The sequence below is a fragment of the Hyla sarda genome, chromosome 11, assembly GCF_029499605.1.
Source record: "Hyla sarda isolate aHylSar1 chromosome 11, aHylSar1.hap1, whole genome shotgun sequence".
Classification (NCBI taxonomy): domain Eukaryota; kingdom Metazoa; phylum Chordata; class Amphibia; order Anura; family Hylidae; genus Hyla; species Hyla sarda.
Window position 1 is genome coordinate 14179976 of NC_079199.1, and position 22865 is coordinate 14202840.

At 42.9% G+C, this 22865-nt stretch overlaps 1 protein-coding gene across 7 annotated transcripts in view; it reads left to right on the forward strand.

Annotated features, from left to right (window-relative positions):
• The window catches only part of EML1 (EMAP like 1), a 99740-nt gene that overhangs the window by 22348 nt on the left and 54527 nt on the right, over nt 1-22865 (forward strand). For 4 of the 7 annotated variants that reach the window (XM_056545206.1, XM_056545209.1, XM_056545207.1 and 1 more), the window contains exons 2-3: nt 14317-14499; nt 21435-21567. In XM_056545206.1, the coding sequence (XP_056401181.1) occupies nt 14317-14499; nt 21435-21567 (316 nt within the window). Of the gene's footprint in view, nt 1-14316; nt 14500-17475; nt 17533-21434; nt 21568-22865 lie in introns of all 7 variants that reach the window. The other 3 variants (XM_056545203.1, XM_056545204.1, XM_056545205.1) reach the window with 1 other exon arrangement.

A 22865-nucleotide genomic window follows, 5' to 3' on the forward strand; every position in this document is an offset into this window, starting at 1 on the left:
CATTATAATCATAAGTAAAAGTTATTTAGAGTCTATGTTGTAGAAAAGTAATGTTCTGGGATTACACATGGAGTTTTTGTCAAGCCCCCCCCCCCCCCCCCCCCATGCCAAAAAAAATTAAAAAAAAGTCATACTTGCCGCATTGCTTTTTTTGGTGGGCAAAAAAAACATTGTGGGCTGGGAGTCAATAGGAAATCAAGAAACTCCAGACGCCCATAGCTTTTTAATTTTTTTTTATTTGGGTGTGTTTTTTTTTTTTTTTTTACCCTTTCGTGGTAGTTATAAAGGGGTACACCGTTGGAAAACATATATAATGCAATGTGAGGGAAGGGCCGGCACTGTGAATAGGACTCCAGGTCCAGGTGGGTGCTCTGCTACTTGGGATGGGACCCTGTATCCCTTGAAGAAGAAGCAGCACTCCAGACTAGCTTCAAAAGCTGTGACTTATTCCCCCATCATGTGGATGGTGCTACGTTTCGGTCTCCACAATGAGACCTTTCTCAAGCCCTGGGGTATTTTTTTTTTCATGAAATGTTGGCATTTTTTCCTTCCATAGATTTTTATAGGTAAAAAAAAAAAAAAAAGACACAAAAATCAATGTATACATAGAGAGGCACGTTCCCTCTCCAATTCTTCAATAAAAATCCTTTAGTCATGTGATGAAAGAATCACATGATTTGAAAAAACGAAAATGCCCAAACTAATGTACATTATTTTTGGAAACAAACTGACCTTCCAGATATATTTATACATTTTATTTTTTTAATATTTTGTGCTTTTAATTTTGGACCGAACCGCTTTTATAATGTGGGATTGCGGGAGAATTACTATAGACATGAAGCCACTTTATACGTTTGTATGGTGGGTTAGACATGGAAGAAAGATGGCGGACAGCATTGTCCTTCCTGTTTATGTAGATGTCAGTATCTGAGCTCCGCACGTTCCGGATGACGTAACTTCACACACAGAGGATTGATACTCTATTTTCCACTCTTTTTTTGCCTGTAGAACTGTTGCATAATGCAGCGCGTGCCGGAGTCCCGCTTTATACTTTCAGTGTTATTATGTATGACGCGGAGTTAGTTAATGTTTCTCCTACTGTCTGTGGCTTTTGGGTCAGGGGTTCATTGTCATTTCTGAACCCTGACCCCTTGTCAGATATGTTGTTACTTCTGCAAAAAAGAATATTCCACGTTGTGCATTCCGATACAAGATCATGACTGTAGCCCATTGCGCTAAAGCAAGTGTTTCTAAATCGGGGTGCCTCCAGCTGTTGCTAAACTACAACTCCCAGTATGTCTTGGCATACTGGGAGTTGTAGTTTTGCAACAGCTGTGCATTGGTTTGACTCACAGCATGCATTTTGCAATCTTAGCATGCTGGGAGTTGTAGTGGTGCAACAGCTATCAGGGTCAGGGGTGTAAGTTATTGAGGCAGAAAGAAAACATGGTACAAATAGACATGATGTGCGGTATTGAGCAATGTATTGAGCAAGGTATTGTGGGTATGATGCTTGGTATATGTGGTGTGAGTATAATATCCGGTATTTCTGCTAGGAGTATAATACATGGTGTAGGAGTATAATATATGGTATATTGGTGTGAGAATAATATCTGGAAAATGTGCTGAGTATATTACATGTCATATTGGTGTGAGCTTATTAGTCTGCCACCATTATACCTTGCTTTCCTAAATATATATATATAATATATATATATATATATATATATATATATATATATATCCTTTTTTTTGCTATATATATATATATATATATATATATATATATATATATATATACATTATTTTTATCATTATTATTATTATTTAAAAAAAAATATATATATATTTTTTATATATATATATATATATATATATATATATATATATATATATACTAATTATTATTTAATATTATTATTAATAAAAAAAATATACACGCACACTTTTATATAATGTGTTTTTATTTTTTATTTTTTTGGGGGGTGGGGGGGTACACTTAATTGAAAAAGTACATCTTGGCTGACCCCATCTTTATCCTTGAGCGTTTTTCCCCTCTCTCTGTATTTGTGGAGGCGTTGTGAAACGCTCGGCACAATGATCCGCTGTCTGACTTTATTTGCAGATTATGTCATATATGGCTTAAATGTCACTTGTAAATGTCCGAGCTTGGGGCAGACTACCATAGAAGGATGAAGAATGCTCCATTACACGTCCTGTCCAGAAGCTCGCTCTTCTCTCCAACACTTTCTCTCATCAGGTCACATTTCATTGTAAGATGCTCTTTATCACAAGATCACTAGGCCATTGTTATGGGGGCACCTCGAGAAAATCCTGCCCGCACCTTCTAATATTTCTTAGAACATTCTATGGACTTGTGTTCCTAGAACATTAGTTTCCTGACATTACTCTAGTTCAGTGGTCTCCAATCTGTGGACCTCCAGCTGTTGCAAAACTACAACTCCCAGCATGCCCGGACAGCCAACGGCTGTCCGGGTATGCTGGGAGTAGTAGTTTTGCAGCAGCTTGAGGTCTACAGATTGGAGACCACTGCCTTAGTGCATTGAACCACTTTAAAGGTGACTTTAAAGGGATTGTCCACCCAAGACAACTCTCAATTATGAAGCAATTTATTGCCATGGGACTGGGTGCCTGAACCCACGTGATCAGCTGGTATTGTAAGGACATCATGGCACCTCTGTGGTTAGCACTGGAGACCTGGATTCACACCTAAAACATATGACATATGGAAAAGGATTATCCTGATCTCCCCTAAAGGGAATCTGCCACCTGGCTAGGCTCTATTCATCTATTGATTCCAAGGTTCTTCTTAGGACTCCTCAAATAACCTTTTTAATCCCACCTATTAAGGTGCCAGGTAATAGTATGTCTTGTGCATCCTTTGTTGGTATGTTTTGTAGATGGGTTTTCCCATGAAGGACACTTAACGCTCTATTGACAGCATGAGAGATGAAAGTCTTATTGGTGGAGGTCCAACCTCTTGGCCCTACACCCATCACCAGAATGCAGTTCCTATGTCACCTAGTTTTAATGGGGTAGCAGCAAAATGTCCGACTGCTGATCCATTCAATCTGGGGGGACGTGTTCTTGTCATCAGTAGGGGGCATGTTTTCCAGTTCTCATTTGAAGCTTTTGTGATGGGTTCCCTTTTAAAGTGTATCTTTCATTTGAAATAAAAATCCTGGCTTGTACCTTCAGCCATTGCCTGGGTGTGTAGACAAAATGTGTGGGTGTACGGGCAGGGCTCTGTGCACTGAGGACAAGCGGGGCTCTGTGCGCTGAGGACAAGCGGGGCTCTGTGCGCTGAGGACAAGCGGGGCTCTGTGCGCTGAGGACAAGCGGGGCTCTGTGCGCTGAGGACAAGCGGGGCTCTGTGCGCTGAGGACAAGCGGGGCTCTGTGCGCTGAGGACAAGCGGGGCTCTGTGCGCTGAGGACAAGCGGGGCTCTGTGCACTGAGGACAAGCGGGGCTCTGTGCGCTGAGGACAAGCGGGGCTCTGTGCACTGAGGACAAGCGGGGCTCTGTGCGCTGAGGACAAGCGGGGCTCTGTGCGCTGAGGACAAGCGGGGCTCTGTGCGCTGAGGACAAGCGGGGCTCTGTGCGCTGAGGACAAGCGGGGCTCTGTGCGCTGAGGACAAGCGGGGCTCTGTGCGCTGAGGACAAGCGGGGCTCTGTGCGCTGAGGACAAGCGGGGCTCTGTGCGCTGAGGACAAGCGGGGCTCTGTGCGCTGAGGACAAGCGGGGCTCTGTGCGCTGAGGACAAGCGGGGCTCTGTGCGCTGAGGACAAGCGGGGCTCTGTGCGCTGAGGACAAGCGGGGGCTCTGTGCGCCGAGGACAAGCGGGGCTCTGTGCGCCGAGGACAAGCGGGGGCTCTGTGCGCCGAGGACAAGCGGGGGCTCTGTGCGCCGAGGACAAGCGGGGCTCTGTGCGCCGAGGACAAGCGGGGGCCCTGTGCGCCGAGGACAAGCGGGGGCCCTGTGCGCCGAGGACCTCATTCGCTATTTTCGGCTTTCCTATAGAGATATATGGAGGGGCGTGGCGGCCCCCATTTCGGGCAGGGGTTGCGACGCTGCATTCCAGGGGAGAGCTGGGGCCCTGTAGAGGAGAATGCTGGGGGGACGCTCCCCCCCCCCCCCCCCCCAAATCTAAAACTTATCCTTTAATCAATCTAGATATAGACTTCACCTTTAATCAATGTATATTACAAATATACATGTAAAGGTGGTATCTACATTGTATAAAACCTTTTTGTAAACAGGCACACTTTAGGAGTAATACTAGAAAAGTGTAAAATCGAGATCCCACATAGGAAGGGCTGAGGATCCTTTTGGCAATGGAGATGATTGATGAAACTCTTTGCCCTTTTCTCATCCGGATGATGTCATATAATGAGCAGATGCCTTCCTAAATATGGGTTGTTCATGAATATTTATAGGTGCCCAGAAGGTGTCTCTTACTGTATATGTGGGTGTAAAAAAAAAAAGCTGAAAATAGAACAGATGCAAATCCAAGGTGATAGGTTGTCTGCGCTGGTTAACTCCTTAATGCGCAGAGCTGGAGATTTTACCTTATGGTAAGATTACATGGGATGAATGTGCTGTAGATGATATTTTTTCTACGTGTTTGCTATATTCCACAGCAGAATACAGTGCGAGGCACGCGGAGGACATTACAACATATCTGGTCCACATGCTGAACGCCGGGGACATCACTTGGCCCTTGTCCATGGCCCATGTGGCTTAACTTAAACCGGCAGCCGATCAGCCATACGGGCCATGGACACTTAGGGTACGTCCACACTGTGTTCCTACCTGTTGACTTTTTTTTTTTTTTCAACTGGTGCCAGAAAGTTAAACAGATTAGTAAATTACTTCTATTAAAAAATCTTAATCCTTCTAGTACTTATTAGCTGCTGAATACTACAAAGGGAATTATTTTCTTTTTGGAGCTCTCTACTGACATCTCTGTCCATTTTCGGAACTGTCCAGAGCAGAATATGTTTTCTATGGGGATTTTCTCCTACTCTTGACAGTTCTTAAAATGGACAGAGATGTCAGCAGAGAGCTCTGTGCTCCAAAAAGAAAATAATTCCCTCTGTAGTATTCAGCAGCTAATAAGTTCTGGAAGGATTAAGATTTTTTTTTTTTATAGAAGTAATTTACAAATCTGTTTTAACTTTTTGGCACCAGTTGATTTAAAAAAAAAAAAAGTTTTCCACCGGAGTACCCCTTTAAAGTGAATGGGCAATTTATTTCTGTAGAATTTACTGCAGAATTTCCATGCAGAAATTCACCCTTGTTAACATAGCCTTAATAAATTCACTTCTACGGCTCAACAGTCGCCCTTGGTGACTCCTTTTAAGACGTATCCGATATTTTAAGCGGTCTCATAACAAGGGCTATTGCACTTTTGAAAAAGAACATATATGTTCAGAAAGACTCTGTTCAGCCATAGAGGTAAACTGGGACCGCGGCTCCCATTAACAGTATACGGCAGCATCACTTTTTTGGCAGGATGACAACTTATAGGATTAACTGGTGCAGGAATGCAGTGTGTACGTACCCTTTAAGGGGTAGTCCGTTGGAAAACATCTGGTGCCAAAAAGTTAATCAGATTTGTAAATTACTTCTATTAAAAAATCTTTACCCTTTCAGTACTTTTTAGCAGCTGTATAGTACAGAGAAAATTATTTTCTTTTTGAATTTCTTCTTTGTCTTGTCCACAGTGCTCTCTGCTGACACCTGATGTCCGTATCAGGAACTGTCCAGAGCAGGAGAAAATTCTCATAGCAAACCTATGCGGCTCTGGACCGTTTCTGACACGGACAGAGGTGTCAGCAGAGAGCACTGTGGACAAGACAAAGAATTTCCTCTGTAGCATACAGCTGCTAATAAGTACTGTAAGGATAAAGATTTTTTTAATAGAAGTAATTTACAAATCTGTTTAACTTTCTGGCACCAGTTCATTTAAAAAAAAAAGTTTTCCACCAGAATACCGCTTTAAGAACAGTGACCGGGGTCCCGCGACACACCCAGAAACTGCCGCCTACCAACTAATGTGTATCTTTTTGGTTTTAGATTTTACTAACTATTGGTTTGTCTTACTGGTTAATGTTATAAACTGTGCAAGGTGCAGATCTGAGATACATTGTTACTTGCAGGTTGCGTTGGGAGTAATTACAGAAAAACGCATCGGAATACACAGTAACAAGGTGTTATACATCAGAACAGTGTAGAATACCCTTTTGTCTGGATGGTTTGCGCTGTTAAATAAAATTTTATGCTGTCACTTTTACTCTTTATAACTTTAGTAGTCGACGAAACAAACCCTGAAACAACAAAGTTTCAGGATGACAATGAACTGCACTATGGAGAAGGAACATGAGGGTGTATTGTGCAGCCTGGACATGAAGGGGAATGCAATGCTGTCACCATAGGGATAGTCCTGATACTAAATAATAGGTTTCTTTTATTTGGAATCCTGAATAGTACTAGGCTACAGAAGAGTCAACAGATTTTCCTTTTGAAGTTCGTCCCCCACAATGAGGCCCCTCGTGCGCTGGTTTAACCGTCTCCACTCAGGAAGTCAGACTGAAGCTGTTTACTTTGAGCACCACACATATACAGCTTGTATCTATTATACCTTCTGCAGGCGGCTCGAGGGTCACACAGCCCCCCCCCCCCCCCCCCCCCTACATGACCACGTCTCCTTTTTAATGAAAAAAACTACTGGTGACCCCTCTAAGTAGCCTGAAGTGAGTGGAGCAGGAGCAGAAACCAGGCCACATGTTCCCTCAAAGAAGGCAGCATCTCCATCTAATGCATTTGTCTCCAAACTGTAGATCTCCAGCTGTTGCAAAACTACAACTCCCAGCCTGCCCGGACAGCCGTTGGCTGTCCGGGCATGCTGGGAGTTGTAGTTTTGCAACATAAGAATGTCCACAGTTTGGAGACCATTGACCTAATGGTGTATAAATACATGTGTACAGTTAACTATGAATCATTGTAACATTAGAGGGAAGAGTAAATCCACAAAACGTGGCAGGTGTACTATGCAGAGGGGTTCTTTCTCCCTGTCTCTACCTCCTTTTCCTTTACTGTCTTTGGCTGTGTTCAAACTCAGATTTTTGGGAATGTATTTTGAGGCTTAAAACATCGGTTTTATGCCAAAAAAAAAGTTTGTGTTACAATGGAAATGAAAATACTCAGTTCACGTGTATTGTTATTTATTATGTGTGTGTGTGTATGTATGTGTATATATATATATATATATATATATATATATATATATATATATATATATATATATATATAATTATTATTATTAAAATATATAAAATAAAAAATGTTGTGGTACATTTTGGACATAATACGGCCCTTTACATGCAAAAAAAAAAAAAATTTTTTTTTGCAAATACTTTTCAAAACACATGAAATTTTAAAGCAGAAACTTTTGCATAAAACAACAAAAAGAAAACTTTAAAAAACTAAACACAAATATGTTTAAAGAGACCCCAAAAAGCCAAGAATATATAGCTTAATGATGTGAGGCTCATTTTGCATGTATAACAAGTGTAGTCGGGAAAAACCTGTATAAATGAGTGACGTTTGACGTTTATTTCAGCTTATTTGTATGGGTATTTGGTGTGTGTGTGTGTGTGTGTTTTATTTATTTATTTTTTAAATGCTAAATTCGGTGAAAGCATTGAAGGCGTAATACACATTTTTCCATGCTAAAAAATGTGGTGAAAAGAATACAAAATATAAACGAAAGTGCATATTTTCCATGGAAATAGTCAGGATGTGGTTTTAAGGCGTATTACAGTGCGTGTGTATTTTAATAGGCACAGACACTTTATAAGCAAAAAAAGAAACATTTTGTTTGTGTTGTCCACTGCTTGTTAGATGCAGCCAAGAAAAGCGCTCTGCTGTGCGCTTCGCTCCCCAGCCCGTTGGCGTTACTGTCTCGCTGCTGGAGACCATCTCCTGCAATAAGACTGAGATTGCAGTGAGCTGGGGAGAGAAGCACTCATCCGGTCACTTTAAATCATCGGTGAGGGTCTGAACACCCAGACCCTGACCTATGAAAACTTTTGGCTTGTCTCTAGGACAGCGCTCTCAAAACTGTGGCCCTCCAGATGTTGCAAAACTACAATTCCCAGCATGCCCGGACAGCCAACGGCTGTCCGGGCATGCTGGGAATTGTAGTTTTGCAACATCTGGAGGACCACCGTTTGGAGACAACTGCCCTAAAAGCTACTGAAATACAAAAGTTGCTAATTCTTTTGCAGGAAAATGTGTGCGTTTTTCCGCTGTTGGAAAAAAAAAAAAAAAAAAAAAGCTGGAGGTGGCTTAGTGGGAAGGGGGCTGTCTGGGCATGCTGGGAGTTGTAGTTTTGCAACATCTGGAGGACCACAGTTTTGAGACCACTGTACTAGGACATGTCATTATTTTTTTTTTTCTTCCAACGTGGATCCTTATTCCGCCAAATGAATGAACATGTTTATTCTTTCGGCGGAATCTAATCAGAAATGCCCATTATCGATGGGACTTTGAGTTCACACAGCAGAATTTCAGTGCGGGATTCCACCAAAATTGAAAGCAGTTGTGTTCAATGAGATTCCGCCGTCCCAATCACACAGCGGAATTTCTGCAGCGAAACTTCAGCATTCCGTAAAACTGAAAGTCCTGTCTTTACATTTTTGCAGAATGAACTCAGTGGGGCTTGGAATTTCGGCTGAATTCTGCAAAAATCCCGCTGCAGGCTTTGCAGACAAGAATTTGAGCAGAATTGCAGAATTCCGCCATGTGAGCATAGCCTTAGGCCAGGTTCACACGGCCGAATTTCTGCATGAAAATTCAGCATGAACTTATAGCCAATTTACTTCAATGAAATTCCTTGGGCAGAAATTCTGTTGTGTGAATGGGACAGCGGAATCCCATTAAAGTGTATTGGCTCTAAATTCATGCAAAATGCAGTGCAGAAATTCTGCCGTGTGAATGCAGCCTTAGGGTACGTTCACACGCGCAGATTTTTTTAGTGGGTTTTCCGCTGCGTATTTGAAAGTGGGCGGGCTCTTCTCGGCTGTCCGCAGCCAATTTTCCGCAGCGGAATGTACACTGCGGAAAATCCGCCGCAAGCCCCATTGAAGTAAGTAGGGACTGTGGCGGATTTTCCGCTGCGTAAATTCCACCGCGAAAAATCTGCTGCAGACAGCCGAGAAGATCACGCCCCCTTTCAAATACGCAACGGAAAACCTGCTAAAAAATCTGCGCGGGTGAAAGTACCCTTAGGCTGCATATCCAGGATTAGAAAACCAGAACTGTTTTTTTATCTTTTTTTTTTTTTTCTTTTTTTCAAAAGCAGTGCCGTTTTGCAGCTAATTTCCATTAAAGGGGTATTCCAGGCAAAAACTTGTTTTTTATATATATATATATATATATATATATATATATATATATATATCAACTGGCTCCGGAAAGTTAAACAGATTTGTAAATTACTTCTATTAAAAAATCTTAATCCTTCCAATAGTTATTAGCTTCTGAAGTTTTCTGTCTAACTGCTCAATGATGATGTCACTTCCCGGGAGCTGTGCATGATGGGAGAATATCCCCATAGGAACTGCACAGCTCCAGGGACGTGAGTCATCATAGAGCAGTTAGACAGGAAGCAACAACTCCACTTCAGAAGCTGATAACTATTGGAAGGATTAAGATTTTTTAATCAAAGTAAGTTACAAATCTGTTTAACTTTCCGGAGCCAGTTGATATATAAAAAAAAGTTTTGGCCTGGAATACCCCTTTAAATTCAATGGAACTGAGTTGTAATACCACACACAACCTGGGGACAGGAGAGGTGCTGTTTAGAATAAATCATCTGTTTCTCTATTCCCCTTTCATTTCTGCTTAAAATTTTGCAAAAAAATTAATCAGGATTCCAGGTTGTGCAGATCCACTGATAATGCGTGGGCCTTTAGGGGTGCAGTTTATCATAGGGTTTGCAGTCAAGGCCCGAGTGAAAATAAGAGGCAGAATGGATCTGGTGCACTGTAAACTATGCAGCATGGGTTTTATACCATGCAATGTATTCTGGTGTGGCCGGAAAATCTACTTGACTGCATATTCTGAAATCTTCTCATAGTAATAACACTTACCAGCTGAGGGAGGAATGCAGAAGAACAGGAAATTGGATTCTAAAATTTAAATAATATTTGGAGTGTGCCTTTAAAAAAATAAAATAAAATTGTATTTTACCTGAGAAGGAAACAAAACCAAAAAATATAGTGTAACCCCCTTTTTTTTTTTTTGCCTGTGCCTTTAAAAAATAAATAAAAATAAATTTATAATAATAATTAAAAAATAAAAGGAACATAACCATAAAAGATAGTGTATCCCCTGTATCTATAGGGCTGGGTATGTTATGCAGTATTCCCCAGCACTTGGCTCTCCAGCTGTTGCAAAACATTCATTCCTATCAGAGCATGAAGAGAGTTGTAGTTTTGCAGCAGCTGGAGAAACACTCATTGGGGATCACTGATCTAAGACACAAGCTGCAGGCTTTCATGGCATGATGAGAGTTGTAGTTTAGCAGCAGCTTGAGAGCCACAGGTTGATGAGCACTTATGAAAGGATTAGCTGCAGGCCTTTTAAGGCATGATGGGAGTTGTAGTTTTGCAAGAGCTAGAGAGCCACAGGTTGAGGAAACATTGATGTAAAGAATGCTTATTCTTGATACATGTCTTTTCCATCTTGTCTAAATACAATGTTGTTTTATAGAACAGTGTTTTCCAAACAGTGTACCTCCACCTGTTTCAAAACTACAACTCCCAGCATGCCCGGAAAAACTACTGGTGACCCCACTAAGTAGCCTAAAGTTAGTGAAGCAGAAATCAGGCCTTGTGTTCCCTCAAAGAAGGCAGCATCTCCATCTAATTCATTTGTCTCCATACTGTAGATCTCCAGCTGTTGCTAAACTACAACTCCCAGCGTGTCCGGAAAAACTACTGGTGACCCCTCTAAGTAGCCTAAAGTTAGTGGAGCAGAAATCAGGCCTTGTGTTCCCTCAAAGAAGGCAGCATCTCCATCTAATGCATTTGTCTCCAAATTGTAGATCTCAAGCTGTTGCTGGCTGTCCGGGCACGCTGGTAGTTGTAGTTTTGCAACAGCTGGAGGCACACTGGTTGAGAAACACTGCTATAGAGTAGGCATGTAGAAGAGTTGAAGTTATTTGCTCTGTAGAAGAGATGGCCACGCTTTCTTGTGCTCTATAGAATCCTGGTTCCCAACCTTTGGCTCTCATATACAGAACCACAACTCCCAGCATGTGAGTAGGACGGTGACCCCACAACGACGCATTGCAGAGGCCGCCGTCCTGCATTAGCGCCGATCAATCGAAGGATCCTTTTGCCAAAGTTAATTTACTAATGGGATTTGCAGAAAGCGCTGAGTGAATAATAGGCGAGCCAGATAGATGAGACCAGCTATAATACATGCGGGAGACAAAAAGTATAGATAATGGGATGAGATGGAAAATACGGGAATTTTTTTTTTTTTGGGTGATAAAAGCCGAATGATCTAAGAGCTGTATGGTGTAAAATAAATTATAAGGAGGCTAAGAGAGGTAGTTGGCTTACCGACATGTAAAAGCAGGGCAAGATGGGAGCAAGTGATTTTAATGCTGAATGATTTGAGGGGGGGGGGGGATCGGCTGCAGATCAAGGAGAAAACCACCTCTGTCTCATTAGATCTTCTGCTGTACAGGGCTGAGATTCCACTATTTCTTTATAATAGGAACTTCATTGTGGAAGGAATTTTGCATTGCCTTAAAGGGGTACTCTGGTGGATAACTAGTATTATTATTATTATTATATTTTATTTTTTTATTTTATTTTTTTCTTCAAATCAACTGGTTCCAGAAAGTTAAACAAGATTTTTTATTTGAAGTAATTTACAAATCTAACTTCCTGTGGAGCATACAGCAGCTGATAAGTACTGGAAGGATTGTGTAGTTCTTTCCACAGTGTTCTCTGCTGAAACCTCTGTCCGTGTCAGGAACTGTCCAGAGCAGGAGCAAATCCCCATAGCAAATCTCTCCTGCTCTGGACAGTTCCTGACTTGGTCAGAGGTGGCAGCAGAGAGCAATGCGGTCAGACTGGAAAGAACTAAACAACTTCCTCTGGAGAATACAGCAGCTTATAAGTACTGGAAGGATTAACATTTTTTAATAGAAGTAATTTTGCAAATCTGTTTAACTTTCTGGCCCCAGATGGTTTTGAAAAAATATTATTTTACACCAGAGTACCCCTTTAGTGCAACGTGTGGCTCCCCAGCTGTCACAAAACTATAGTTCACATCATGCTGGCATGATGGGAGTTGTAGTTTTGCAACTGCCGAGGAGCCACAGGTTTGTCATAGGTGTTTTCCAACCAGGGTGCCTCCAGCTGTTGCAAAACAACTCCCAGCATGCAAAGGATAAGGGATAATATGTTAGATCGTGGGGGTGCCGTCGCTGGGGACCCCTACAGTCTCCGGGCCAGCAACGGCGACATCCGGAACACGTAAGCTTGCAGCTTCCGCATTTGTGACGTCATGTCACGCCCCTCCATTCATGTCTATGGAAGGGGGTGTGTCCTTTGGATAAGGGATGAGATGTTTTCAACGGAGTAGCCCTTTAAATGGCTACTTCAGAAAGGACTTACAGACAGACATTAGTCTCCCCCTCATCCCCTGGACTTGGCATAGGGCAGTATTTCCCATCCAGGGTGCCTCCAGCTGTTGCAAAACTACAACTCCCAGCATGCCCGGACAGCCAAAGGCTGTCCAATCATGCTGAGAGTTGTAGTTTTGCAACAGCTGGAGGTACCCTGGTTGGAAACACTGACTTTAAAGGGATATTCCAGGAAAAAAACTTTTATTTTTATATCAACTGGGTCCAGAAGGTTAAACAGATTTGTAAATTACTTTTAAAAAAAATCTTAATCCTTTCAATATTTATCAGCTGCTGAAGTTGAGTTGTTTTCTGTCTGGCAACAGTGCTCTCTGCTTGTCTCTGGAACTGCACAGAGTAGAAGAGATTTGCTTCTAAACTGGGCAGTTCCCGAGACAGGTGTCATCAGAGAGCACTTAGACAGAAAAGAACAACTCAACTTCAGAAGCTTATAAGTACTGAAAGGATGAATATTTTTTAATAGAAGTAATTTACAAATCTGTTTAACTTTCTGGAGCCAGTTGATATAAAAAAAAAAAATAAAAAAAAATCCTGGATAACCCCCTTTTTAAGGTGGCAGAAAGTTAAACATATTTGTACATTACTTCTATAAAAAAAATCTTAATCCTTCCTGTACTTATTAGCTGCTGAATACTACAGAGGAAATTCTTTTCTTTTTGGAATGCTCTCTGATGACCTCACGAGCACAGTTCTCTCTGCTGACGTTATTATAATAATAATAACGCTTTATTTATTGTTGTCCTTAGTGGGATTTGAACCTAAGTCCCCAACACTGCAAGGCAGCAGTGCTAACCACTGAGCCACCATGCTGCCCTTAGCATACATCTGCTATGCATCTGCTATGCATGGTTGCTAAAATGGACAGAGATGTCAGCAGAGAGCACTGTGTTCGTGATGTCATCAGTGTTCCAAAAAGAAAGGAATTTCCTCTGTAGCATTCAGCAGCTAATAAGTACTGGAAGGATTAAGATTGTTTAATAGAAGTAATTTACAAATATGTTTAACTTTCTGCCACCAGTTGGTTTTAAAAGAAAAAAGGTTTTCACCGGAGTACCCCTTTAAGTGAATTGGATGCCATAGTTATCAAACAGAAAGCCCAGATGGAGTTGGAGTTTTGCAACAGCTGGGTTGCAAGGCTTATATATTAGAAGAGAAATGGTCATATCCATTAGCCTGACCCTGTCTGTAACTGTAGTAAAAACCTCCATTCTTTACACTGTAGATTTTATCCAGAGAACTGTAAAATGTCATATTAAAAATTTTTGGTTCCGCATGACATTGTTCGAAGACCAAAAACCGCCCGGATTTGGCCCATTTGCTCAGGCTGCAGATTGACTTGCCATTATTGGCTTTAGTAGGTCATCCCGTAATTGGACGCAGCGTCCTGAATCACAGAGAGCAGATGAGATTTCCTCTTATCCCTGTGTTACTAAATGTGCCAGCCCTGATACTGGGATAGTGATGCCGGGTGTCATCTGCAGGGAGATGCATTTAGCTGATATCCTGCTCGTGTATTCTGTCTGTTTTGCACGGTGTCCTGAATATCCGCTCTTCTTCTGTTACAGATGACAGCGCCTCAGCCTCCAGCAGTATGGAGGTGACGGATCGCATTGCATCACTGGAGCAGCGGGTGCAGATCCAAGAGGATGAGATACAGCTGCTGAAGTCCGCCCTGGCTGACGTGGTGAGGCGGCTCAACGTCTCCGAGGAACAGCACGCTCTGCAGAACCGGAAAGGACCCACCAAAGGTGCGTGGTATTGACTCTGTTCACATCATCGCCAAACCTTTCACAACATGGCGTGCAGGGACAAATTACGCAGAAATGGCGAAAGTCGTAAAAGAAGCATTTACCATATTTACTGCAGATTCATACAGAGAAAAAATGCATATTATACCGAAATGACAGCTAGGGCTGCACCGCAACATTGGTCCATTTTTTAAGTTGTGGTGAAATTGCGCCATTACCATGACCTGCAGCAAACCCAATAGAGAAATTTTTGACTCAAGAATTCAACTCTGATCGAATGTAACAAGCCCAGTGCTAAGGTTTTTTATTTTTATTTTTTTCTATAAAAATTTTTTTTTCTTTCCATAATACAAAAACCACATGATATATCATAATATAATCTTAAAGGGGTACTCCGCTGCTCAGCGTTTGAAACAAACTGTTCAGGACGCTGGAGACAGAAGCTTGTGACGTCTTTGCCACGCCCCCTCATGATGTGAAACCCCGCCCCCTCAATGCAAGTATATAGGAGGGGGCGTGACAGCCGTCACGCCCCCTCCCATAGTCTTGCATTGAGGGGGGCGGGACGTGATGTCATGAGGGGGTGGGGCTATGATGTCACAAGCTCCCGCCACCAGCTCCAGCATTCAGAGCAGTTTGTTTAATTTGCATGATGTCACGCCCCGCCCCCTCAATGCAAGTCTATGGGAGGGGGGGCGTGACAGCCCCCTCCCATAGACTTGCATTGAAGGGGCGGGATGTGACGTCTTGAGGGGGTGGGGCTATGACGTCACAAGCTCCCGACTCAGACACCTGTGGCAGTTCCTCATTGTTTTCAATACGGTTTGCTGTCAGTGAATGAAAACTTTCACAGGCATGCCCAATGGACACAGGTACAGGGCTTGTTACAAGACTTCGTTCTGATACAATGTGGCAAGCCCTACTGCTCTAAAACTTGACCTTTTTGTCACGCAACCCCTAACACAAACAGCTCGAAACGCGTTTGTGTAGGTCTTTGGTCAATAAACCAGTTTATATTATCATCCTCTTGCATAATTGCTGCAGGTTACTTCAAGTGGATCGCGCCTGAGAACCCGGTTTCTTCACCCTACTGTCCTTGCATTGCCATTTCATAGCTGACTATTGACTTGAATGGTCACATGTTATACTACGTGTATGGGAGAGGGGCTCCAACCTCACAGCACCAAGCAGTCCTCCTCCTGTTAGGCTGCATGCACACCATGTTTTTGCAATACAGTTCCCATATACGGTTTCAAGTTAAAAACTGTACGGAACCCTATAGAAAACCGTATGCATTGACTTAACATTGTAAACCGTATGTCTAACGCATCTTCCGGTTTAGTCCATTTTGCGTCTTATGCGGTTTTGTGCGGTTTTTACCCATTCGCAAAACCGTAGTCTACCACGTTTTTTGGTCCGGGTGAAAAACTGTATTAAACCGTATAAGTTTTATTTTTTTTTTAACATGGGAGTCAATGGAAACCGTACAGAACCGTATGTGCGTACGGATCCATACGGTTTTCACCATACGGTTTTTGACTTTGCACATTTTTCTTGGAATTTCAATCAAACAAGTGAAACTTTATTCATAATGGAGTGAAAAGTTAAAAACATATACATTTTTTTTCTTAAAAAACAGATGCAACCGGACATTATTTTTCACACCGTATACAGTTTTTAACCATATACAGGTTGAAATTTGTACTCACGTTTTGATCCAGTTTAGTCCGGTTTTGAGGAATCAGTTTTTCATCAAAAACCTGTTACATGAACTGTATTGCAAAAACGTGGTGTACATGCAGCCGTACTCTCTTTGAGGTCCACTGTGAGTGCGACATTTATAGCAATCCGGTATTTCCTGGCATCCGCCATTTACATGAGCCTTTCACTTGCTTTGTTCTCCTTCCAACCTTATCCCATCAGTGAAATGCTTTTTCCTTTATCGTCTACAAAACTTAAAACCGTCAGTCTCCCTGAAGATGTGATTCCGCAGCTGCTGTTACATTGCCTGGAGCTCCTGGTTATTGAGGATCCCCTCCACCCCCTGTTTTCTACCATTTTATTTCTCTGGGTTCTTTTTGACACTTTTTTTTAAGTGCAAAAACTTAATTTTCTTATCAGGAAGGGGGAAAAAACAAGTTAGCTGCAGCTGATGCGATCTGCTCACTAAGAGCCGATATGAGGCGCATACGATCTGGAGAGGATAGGGGCCTAGCAATTTATTGGTTACATTGAAGAAATCCCATGATGAACTTGCCTTCAAAGAGCCGGGTAATACATTGGTTTTATGAGCCTCTTTCTTTGTCCGGTGTAATTGAAGGTTTCCAGAGGCGGCTGCAGGAATCATAGCAGGATGGAAGGAGCAGACGGAGACTTTACAAGAGGCTTGAATGGCTTGTAAATCCTTATGTGGGCCAGGAGTCTATAGATGAAGTCTCTCCGGCTCTCATTAAAGTAGCACTCTCTCTAACTTGTGACTCTAAATCTGTTGCAAAACTTACAACTCCCAGAATGCGCTTGTCGTGGTATGCTGGGGGATGTAGTTTTAATTCTTAACCTTTTGGGACTAGTGATACCAGTATGCATTGTCTGCTGCAGAGGTAGTTACTCATCACTGGGTGCTACGTATAACCTACTGGGATTTGTAGTTCTGCTGCACCCAGTCCCCTGTACTGTGGTTGTAAGTTTGCAGCACCTACCAGCTCTTTAAGGCAGCGATCTCATGCCTGCCACATCAGCTAAAACAGGTTAGCACAAGGCGTACACAAGGATCTCTACATTATTCTTTAATAATAGCCTATGCTGCACTATATAAGCACTACTATAAAGGACCAGACATTGAAAATATAGGAGGCATTAATGAGGAATTGATCTATATTGCTTACTGTTTCCCATATCACAATAGAGGAAGAAGGGTGTGCGACCTTATATCCTACCCTCTGTAAAATGAACCCATCCCCCTTTTTAAACCCCCAGATCAAAGTATACATAAGAGGTCAGATCCTGACAGACATTGCAGCTCTGCAGGTTCAGGTAAGGAAATTACCCTGTGTGAGGAATAAATACAATAATCTGGATTGTGGCCTGTGCCGTTTAACCATATTTGCTTTATGTATTTGGTATCTGCTTTGGTTAATTCTTAAAGAAATACAGAAATTATATGGGTGCGCTGTAATCCCTTGTGGTCCTAGAGGATCATTGGCTCCCCTCTAAGCACAGATCACCACCACTTAAAGGGGTACTCTGGTGGAAAACATATAATATATAATATTTTTTTATCAACTGGTGCCAGAAAGTTAAACAGATTTGTAAATTACATCTATTAAAAAATCTTTACCCTTCCAGTACTTTTTAGCAGCTGTATGCTACAGAGGAAATTCTTGTCTTTTTTTAATTTCTTTTTTGTCTTGTCCACAGTGCTCTCTGCTGACACCTGATGCCCGTATCAGGAACTGTCCAGAGCAGGAGAAAATCCCCATAGCAAACCTATACTGCTCTGGACAGTTCCTGACACGGACAGAGGTGTCAGCAGAGAGGACTCTGGTCAAGACAAAAAAGAAATTCAAAGAGAAAAGAAGCAGAAAGCCACTAAAAAGTACTGGAAGGGTAAAGTTTTTTTTTAATAGGTGTCATTTACAAATCTGTTTAACTTTATGGCACCAGTTGATTTAAAAAAAAAAATAAAAATAAAAAAAAGTTTTCCACCGGAGTACCCCTTTTAAAGGGGTATTCCAGGCCAAAACTTTTTTTATATATCAACTGGCTCCGGAAAGTTAAACAGATTTGTAAATTAGTTCTAATAAAAATCTTAATCCTTCAAATAGTTATTAGCTTCTGAAGTTGAGTTGTTGTTTTCTGTATAACTGCTCTCTGATGACTCACGTCCCGGGGGCTGTGCAGTTCCTATGGGGATATTCTCCCATCATGCACAGCTCCCGGGACGTGACATCATCATTGAGCAGTTAGACAGAAAACTTCATAAGCTAATAACTATTGGAAGGATTAAGATTTTTTAATAGAAGTAATTTACAAATCTGTTTTAACTTTCCGGAGCCAGTTGAGATATATATATATATAAAAAAAAGTTTTTGCCTGGAATACCCCTTTAAGATAGTTCTCAAAGCAGAACTTTTGTCTGAGGCAGTGTTTCTCAACCAGGGTGCCTCCAACTCTTGCAAATTACAACTCGCAGCATGCCCGGACAGCCGAAGGCTGTCCGAGCATGCTGGGAGTTGTAGTTTTGCAACAGCTGGAGGCACCTGGTTGAGAAAGAGTTATACCTGTTTCTGGGAAAGCTGGGTGAAAGCCAATATGGCCACCCTGCAGATATGTGACTTGCTGTTCACTGGTACGGAATTTCCGCAGCAGATGAAACATCTGCTGCACAAATTCCGCTTAGTGCACAGAGCAGCAGATTCAACGCAGAATATTCTGCTCAGAAATTCCGCCACGTCAACCTGTCCTAAGGCTACATGTTTACACGGCAGAATGTCCGCATGGAAACTCTTCGTGCGGACATTCTGCAAACTGCAATAACATGCCGGCACTAGGACCGCACGGGAACGTGCCGTCTCATAGACGGCAATGCATTCCGTGCAGAGTCCGCAGAAAGAATGGACTTGTTCATTCTTTCTACTGACACAGCAATTGGAATTAACGTGCCGGAAACCCTGCCGTATGCACAGCGCAGCAGAATGCGGAAGCTGCGCAATGCAAAATTCTGTGCGGCAATTCTGCTGTGTGAACATAGCCTAAGGGTGTATTTACACGTACAGCATCTTTTTACATATTTGATGCTTAGTATTTGGCGTGAATAGACCCTAAGAGTTCTTTTCTTCTATCCAGAAAGCCCCTGTCATAGTGGGCAGAGCAGTGTGGCATCTTGCATGGCATAGTATAGACTGGCTCGGAGGGTTTGCTGTGCATTCTGTGGGTGGTTGTATTAGATATTGAGATGTAACCCTGCAGAGGACTTATCTGTCTTTTATACAGCATCCGGGTCTGGGAAAGAAAAGCAGAAAGGTAATAGTGCGAGAACTGCGTCCTCCATTGCGATGCCTTGTAATTGTGTAATCTGTGCTAGGAGTGAAGAGGACTCATGGCCAGAGGTCACAGGGTCACCCACATGTTTAATGTTTTGCTAATGCTCTAATACAGTTGTCTTCAACCTGTGGCGTTCCAGCTGTTACAAAACTACAACTCCCAGCATGCTCGGACAGCCTTCGGCTGTCCGAGCATGCTGGGAGTTGTAGTTTTGCAACAGCTGGAGGAACACTGGTTGAAGGCCACTACTCTAATCTGTTGTGATCCATCATCCAGCAATGTTCACACTGGTCAGATATCTAGATGGAGATCTTTTCATGTCTCTAATATATAGTGGTCCCTCAAGTTACAATATTAATTGGTTCCAGGACGACCATTGTATGTTGAGACCATGACTCTATGGAAACCTGGTAATTGGTTCTGAAGCCACCAAAATGTCATCCAAAAATAGGAAAAAGTGAGGATTAAAGAAAATTAGTAGATAACTAATATAGATAAAGCAAATCCTTCCATATAAAAGTAAGAAAGATCTGCTGGAAGCTGTAATCACTGTCTATGTAGAGGACAGGAGCTTCTTCAGGGTCCTGTACAGTACACAGTGTCCTAAAAAAGTACCATGGAGCCACCCTCACCTGGTGTCCAAAGGACAGCTGGCACAGGTAAAGAGTACAGAACATGTAATACCTCTCTGTACTGTAGGGGGCGCTACCAGACATCTTTCAGTGCATACACTTCAGTATTACAGGTAAAGAGTACAGAACATGTAATACCTCTCTGTACTGTAGGGGGCACTACCAGACACCAGTCAGTGCATACACTTCAGTAATACAGATAAAGAATACAGAACATGTAATATCTCCCTGTACTGTAGGGGGTGCTACCAGACACCAGTCAGTGCATGCACTTCAATAATACAGGTAAAGAGTACAGAAGATGTAATACCTCCCTGTACTGTAGGGGGCGCTACCAGACACCAGTCAGTGCATACACTTCAGTAATACAGATAAAGAATACAGAACATGTAATATCTCCCTGTACTGTAGGGGGTGCTACCAGACACCAGTCAGTGCATGCACTTCAATAATACAGGTAAAGAGTACAGAAGAGGTAATACCTCCCTGTACTGTAGGGGGCGCTACCAGACAGGAACTCATTGCAAGCACTTCAGTAATACAGGGGATTTACCAGTGAATGCCCATTCTGATTGGTCGGTTCTTTCAGCCATTGACAGGTATCACAGATCAGGACTGTCTGTACATTGTATGTTGAGTCTGGTTTCAAGTTACAACGGTCCAGAAAAGACCATTGTATGTTGAAACTATTGTATTTTGAGGCCATTGTAAGTTGAGGAATCGCTGTATATTGCTTATAGTGCAACTGTGCAAAAGGCCTGCTGGATATATCCAACCTGTCGCTTGCACAGTTGCACTATAAGCAATTTTCTTATCCTTTATTTTACTCCATCGTTTTATGGCAGTGTTTTCCAAACAGTGTGGCACCAGCTGTTGCAAATCTACAACTCTGTTTCCTGTCTGAACAAGAATATTTGGGCTGGAAAAAAAGAAAAAATCCTTTCTTTGCAGATTTTTTTTCAGATAGTATAAAAAGTAAATACCGTAAACCACTTTATGGTCAGTCCAGTTGCTGCAAGTCTCATGTAACCAGTAAGATTTATTCTGTGATGCCCCGATCCTCCTAGGTCTTCATTCTGCTTATTGTCGGCACCACCAGTGTGAACATGGCCGCATCTTCCTTCATCACAGTTTTTACATTTTACCACTAAATTGCATTTTTAACATTAATTTTTAATAACCGATTGGGCTTGGTTGGGGGAGGGAGAGTTGGAAACCATGAAATGATTTAGTAAATAATTTTTATTTTTATTCTTACAGCTAGACCCCTGGTCCAGGCGTTACCGCTGAGAAACACTGTTAACAGTGACACCATCTTACCAAAGAAACCGAGCAGTTCTCTCCCATCACCTTCCGGGAACAGGAAAGATATTGTTCCACTAGGATCCAAAAGGTAAAGCTGGGGTTCACGTCTATCCTGTGATCCTGCATGGTAGCAGACACACGGGCGGTGTGTGTATATAATATATATGTGTGTATATAATAGTAGTGTGTGTGTGTGTATGTGTGTATATACCGTATTTTTCGCCGTATAAGACGAACACTTTTTCTTCCCCAAAATTGGGGGGGAAAAAGTCGGTGCGTCTTATACGGCGAATACACCACTATCGCGGCGGTCCCTGCGGCCATCAACGGCCGGGACCCGCGGCTAATACAGGACATCACCGATCGCGGTGATGCCCTGTATTAACCCTTCAGACGCGGCGATCAAAGCTGACCGCCGCGCTTGAAGGGAAAGTGACACTAACCCGGCTGTTCAGTCGGGCTGTTCGGGACCGCCGTGATTTCACCGCGGCGGTTCCGAACAGCCCGACTGAATAGCCGGGTTAGTGCTTACAGGACACCGGGAGGGACCTTACCTGCCTCCTCGGTGTCTTCTCCGTTCAGGGATCCCCTGTATGGCCGGCGCTCACCTTCCTCGTCATCACGTCGTCACGTACGTGCGTCGGTGTGCGTGATGACGGCGACGGAGAGCGAGGATACCCGGCCGGCAGCAGAGACGTTCTGGAGCGACGGGGACACGGCGACAGCGATGGAGCGACATCCAGGGCAGCGGTGACGGGTCCGGAGCGGCGGGGACACGTGAGTATTACCTCCTATGCAGTGGTCTTCAACCTGCGGACCTCCAGATGTTGCAAAACTACAACTCCCAGCATGCCCGGACAGCCGTTGGCTGTCCGGGCATGCTGGGAGTTGTAGTTTTGTAACATCTGGAGGTCCGCAGGTTGAAGACCACTATTGGGTTCAATATCTTTAATTTTTTAGATTTTGCACCTAAAAATAGGGTGCGTCTTATACGCCGGTGCGTCCTATAGGACGAAAAATACGGTATATATGTGTGTGTATGTGTGTGTGTGTGTGTATCTGAGTGCTGCTGTTTCGTTTTACTGACTATATATACCTACGATGGCCCCGACATACGATAATTCAAACATACGATGGTCTCTCAGAGGCAGCATCAACAGACGATGCTTTTGTATGTCGGGGCCATCGCATAAACTGCTATCCGGCAGCGCAGACTGCTTCAGCTGCTGCCGGATTGCCGTTTAAGGTGCCCCGTGTGGTCCGGTGGGTGTCACTCACCTGTACCGGCGTTCTGGACCGTTCTCTTCGGGATCCCCTGCATCACCGGCGCGCTCTATCCACCTCATCAGGATCATGCCCAGGCGTTGTAGGGAGGTCATATGGGCA